Genomic DNA, 4,123 nt, shown 5'->3' with positions numbered 1-4,123 from the left:
CTAGGAAAAACCTCCAAATCGAGCAATAATTGCTAACCTGGATGAATTTGTTTTGTCTGCAATACGCAGAAAAGTTCATCAGTTTTACTTCAATGGTGAATTGCCGACGGTTGCGAAAATCACGGCAGCGGTCAATGACGACGACAGTCTGCCTACATTTTCATGGACTACGATGTACAGAATTCTTAAGAAACTGAACTTTTCTTTTTCAAAAAGATCAAGAAAAAGTATTTTATTGGATAGACCTGACCTGCAAATTCTGAGGGTAAACTATTTGATGAGGATAGCCGAATACAGAAGGCTGAAAAAAAAGATATATCTGGATGAAACATGGCTTAATGCTGGTTAGTTTTATTTTTAATCTATTTAGACTCCTAAGGTATGTTTATATACTTTCATTGACTACTGGATGATTTTTGAAATACTCAATTTACACCTTCTGGAAGGAAAAAGATCCTGCAAAATTAAAATAATTGACCATCCATACTATTTATTAGACATTACATTAGCACTAGATCTCACTAGGGCACGATCTCTTTTTTATTTAAGATTATAAATAACTGTAAAAATATATCATATAATTATATTGTATGAAAACCCCCCTCCCCATTTTAAGTCTTTAACACCATACGGATCACGGTTTGCCTTTTATATATTTAGATTTTATCCCCGCGATTGGTACACAGTGCTTAGTAAAAAGAAAACTTCATAAATGCCTATATGTGTTGAGTTTATGGTAATTCTTATAATAACAGTTTCGGCAGAATCGACAAGTGACACTTGTTCTTATTTCCCTGGTTCTTATTCCCTTGACTTTTGAACAAGGGAATCATAGTTTTCTTGCAATGAAAAACATTTTTCATTTTGTTAATTAGGGCATACCTGCAATTATGTCTGGATGGACAATGATATAAAAAGTAGTAAACAAGCATTTTTACGCGGCCTCTCAAGCGGATTGAAAAATCCTCAAAAAGGGAGAAGACTAATTATTACCCATGTTGGTAACGAAGATGGATTTGTCGAAGGAGGAGAATGGATCTTCGAGGCAAAAAAAACGGAAGGTGATTACCATGGAGAAATGGACGCTCATAATTTTGAAAAATGGTGAGTGTTGAAGGAAATTATCTGTCATTTAATTATACAGTGGATTCTATTAAAACATGAGTATAATATCCAGTTATAATTACAGGTTTGAACGTATTTTGGACAAGATTCAGCCAGGGTCTGTTGTGGTGATGGATAATGCCCCATACCATTCTCGCCAACTCGAAAATGTGCCTAACATGAGCTGGAGGAAGGACGCTATACAGGCATGGCTACAAAGCAAAAATATAGCTTTTGAAACAAAAGAAATTAAGGCGCAGCTACTCTCAAAGTTCGATAAGGAGAAATATAAAACTAAATATGTGGACGATTACGCTGCATCAAAGGGAGTAACTGTGCTTCGCCTTCCTCCCTACCATTGCGAACTTAATCCTATTGAACTCATATGGGCACAAGTTAAATCTTTTGTTGGAAGAAAAAACAAAACTTTCACAATGGCAGAAATCAAAATATTACTGAAAGAAGGGTTGGCGAGGATCGGAGCAGAAGAATGGGCGAAATGCGTCAGTCACGTTCTAAAGGAAGAAGAGCAGATGAAGAAGCTGGATGGGATCATGGACGTGGCGAGTGACGCTGGAATACAGCCCTTCGTAATAAATGTCACAGGCGACACTTCAGATAGTGATCATTACGATACTGAATAAATCTGTTTAAAATTATCCGTGAAAGTCAGAATGACGGGTGTACCATTATAAATATCAAAGAAACATCTATTCTAAAAAAATACTCAAAATGTACTATTTAGTTTCTATTTTAAGAGTAATTGTAGCAGTCCGTACATAAAGTTATTAAAATGTGGAAATACACCAGCCGTCCTGAATGTCAGGATGCGGTATATACCATATACAGAAAGCCAATTTGCTATAAACCTATTGATTTTTGAGTCCAAAAATGTACTAAATTATGCTTAAGAATGCAGTTAAAATTTGAACAATCAATATCAATCAATATTGGGATAAAAGTAGCCTATGTGTTATTCCATACCATCTACATACTTACCTAATTTAATCCAAGTCCGTCCAGCTATTCTAGCGTCAAGAAGTGACATATAAAATTCCCATGTGAATTCCCAAAAATTACATCGTGGTTTTCATTGACGTTATATTAAAAACAACCATGCCAAATTTCATGACTCCAGCGGTTGTTATTTCGAGATTTTATCCCAATCTCGTGGGAATAACGGGATAAAAAGTAGCCTATGTGTTATTCCAGATGTTCAGCTATCTACATACCAAATTTCATCAAAGTCCGTCTAGCCGTTTTTTGTATAGTTTTATTTTTATATTTATAATGGTAACCCTCTGCTATTGTAGCTGGGGGGATATTGTATCTGAGCCGTATAATGGCGTCCATACGACGCCATGCTCGCCATGTTCATGTGTGTTGTATGAAGATAGTCTTCTGACGAACACAACGTAAAATGGCCGAGAAGAAAATGGCGTCGTAAGGACGCCATCAGACGGTTCAGATACAATATCCCCCCAGCTACAATAGCCCCGGGTCACCTTACACCCGCCATTCTGACTCTTTGCCCCATTGGACAGAAGTTATTTAGTAAAAAAAAATAAGGCGATATAAATAAACTTGTATTTTCATTTCTCTACTATTTTATCATAGCTGTAAACATACAAATAATAAATACTTAAATAATGAAATATGAATAAATTCAAAATAATTATTTAGTGCTGATTGAAGTATGTTAAAGAGCATTCACATCACTAGAGCTAACGTCAGTCAGTCAGTCAGCCAGTCGTCAGTCAAGTGTCAATGTCAGTCGCCACATTTGTTTACACTATTGATTTTTTCCATTGAATAGTACCGTAGGTACACGGCCTGACAAGTGCACGTCGAGCTCCGTGGAACACCCGAATACTCCGAAATATTTTATTCCGAATTTGCTAATTCCAATTTTCAAAATTGAATTTGACATTTCATAAGATAAGACTTATAATTTCGATGACTAAAAAATACGAAAATGTAGCCGATTTTTTTTTATATTCGATTTTTAAAACGTCGTAGAGTAAAAAGCGCCTGATGCCCGAATTGGCCTGGCTTTTGCCGATTTCGCGGCGATAGATGTGGGGAGACCCTTTTTTATCAAATAGCTGGCAAACGAGCATGCGGGTCACCAGATGGTAAGCGCTCATCGCCACCCATGAACACCTAAAGCATTACTAAGACTGCGGGTGCGTTTCCGGCCTAAAGGGGAGGGGGAAGGGGAATTGGGCCTCCGTATCTCCCGCACTCACCGTACGAAACACAGTAGCAAAACTACTATTTCACGCCGGTATTCTGTGGGAGTGTGGTAGTGGTACTAACCCAGTCGAGCAGACCCAGTCGTAATGCAGCCAGCAAGTGGTTACAGCAAGGCTACCACATGTAAACCCCTTAAAAGAAACCAATAGGGAAACAATAATAAAATTACGTTTCTTGTATCGGGACGACCACCCTTAGGTAATTATTTTAATAACTGAAACAGTATTTTCGGTCCGACGTTTTAAAAAGCTTTAAATAAAGCTGGGTAGGTGCCTATGTAGACCTACATAACTTTTTTTTTGGCGAGTCGAGGACGACGCAATGGCGCTCATTGGGAGACGCTTATGTCCAGCTGTGGACTGCTATAGGCTGATGAAGATGATGATCTGAATTAAGAAATTTGAACTGCCAATGTGTTGAACATGAAAGACGTCAGCGACAAAACGACTAAGCCGGATTCACATTTGTCTGTCGTGTTGTGTCGTGACGCATCAGCAGGGTTACTACGAAACTGGAAACTCGAAGTTCGTGTCGTGCGGTCCCTCTCGCTCTCGTATTAAATAGTGTAAGTATCAGAGGGACCGCACGACCGAACTTCGAGTTTCGAGTTTCGTAGTAGCAGCCCTGAACGGAATCGGTTTCATACATTTTATATGGTTGCGTTCACATTTTATCTGATGCAGTGTGTTGTGACGGTTCGTGTTGTGTCGCATCAAAGCTATATATATGTCGTAAGATAGGACTTAGAGAGCCGGGATCCGGC

General features: G+C 38.4%; 1 protein-coding gene across 1 annotated transcript; it reads left to right on the top strand.

Annotated features, from left to right (window-relative positions):
• The first annotated feature begins 699 nt into the window (after nucleotides 1-699).
• Nucleotides 700-2,926, top strand: LOC141438753 (uncharacterized). The gene is made up of 2 exons (XM_074102696.1): nucleotides 700-1,104; nucleotides 1,190-2,926. The coding sequence occupies exons 1-2, from the start codon at nucleotides 899-901 to the stop codon at nucleotides 1,746-1,748; spliced, it is 765 nt and encodes a 254-aa protein (XP_073958797.1). The 5' UTR covers nucleotides 700-898; the 3' UTR covers nucleotides 1,749-2,926.
• The last annotated feature ends 1,197 nt before the right edge of the window (nucleotides 2,927-4,123 follow it).

This window comes from Choristoneura fumiferana, chromosome 19, assembly GCF_025370935.1.
Source record: "Choristoneura fumiferana chromosome 19, NRCan_CFum_1, whole genome shotgun sequence".
NCBI classification, from domain to species: domain Eukaryota; kingdom Metazoa; phylum Arthropoda; class Insecta; order Lepidoptera; family Tortricidae; genus Choristoneura; species Choristoneura fumiferana.
Note: the sequence above shows the minus strand (reverse complement) of the source record. Positions and strands in the feature narration are given on the sequence as shown.

Coding starts and splice junctions, on each gene's coding strand:
- LOC141438753 (XM_074102696.1), top strand. CDS start 899: ATGGACAATGATATAAAAAGTAGTAAACAAGCATTTTTACGCGGCCTC. Junction 1,105..1,189: donor GCTCATAATTTTGAAAAATG/GTGAGTGTTGAA, acceptor TTATAATTACAG/GTTTGAACGTATTTTGGACA.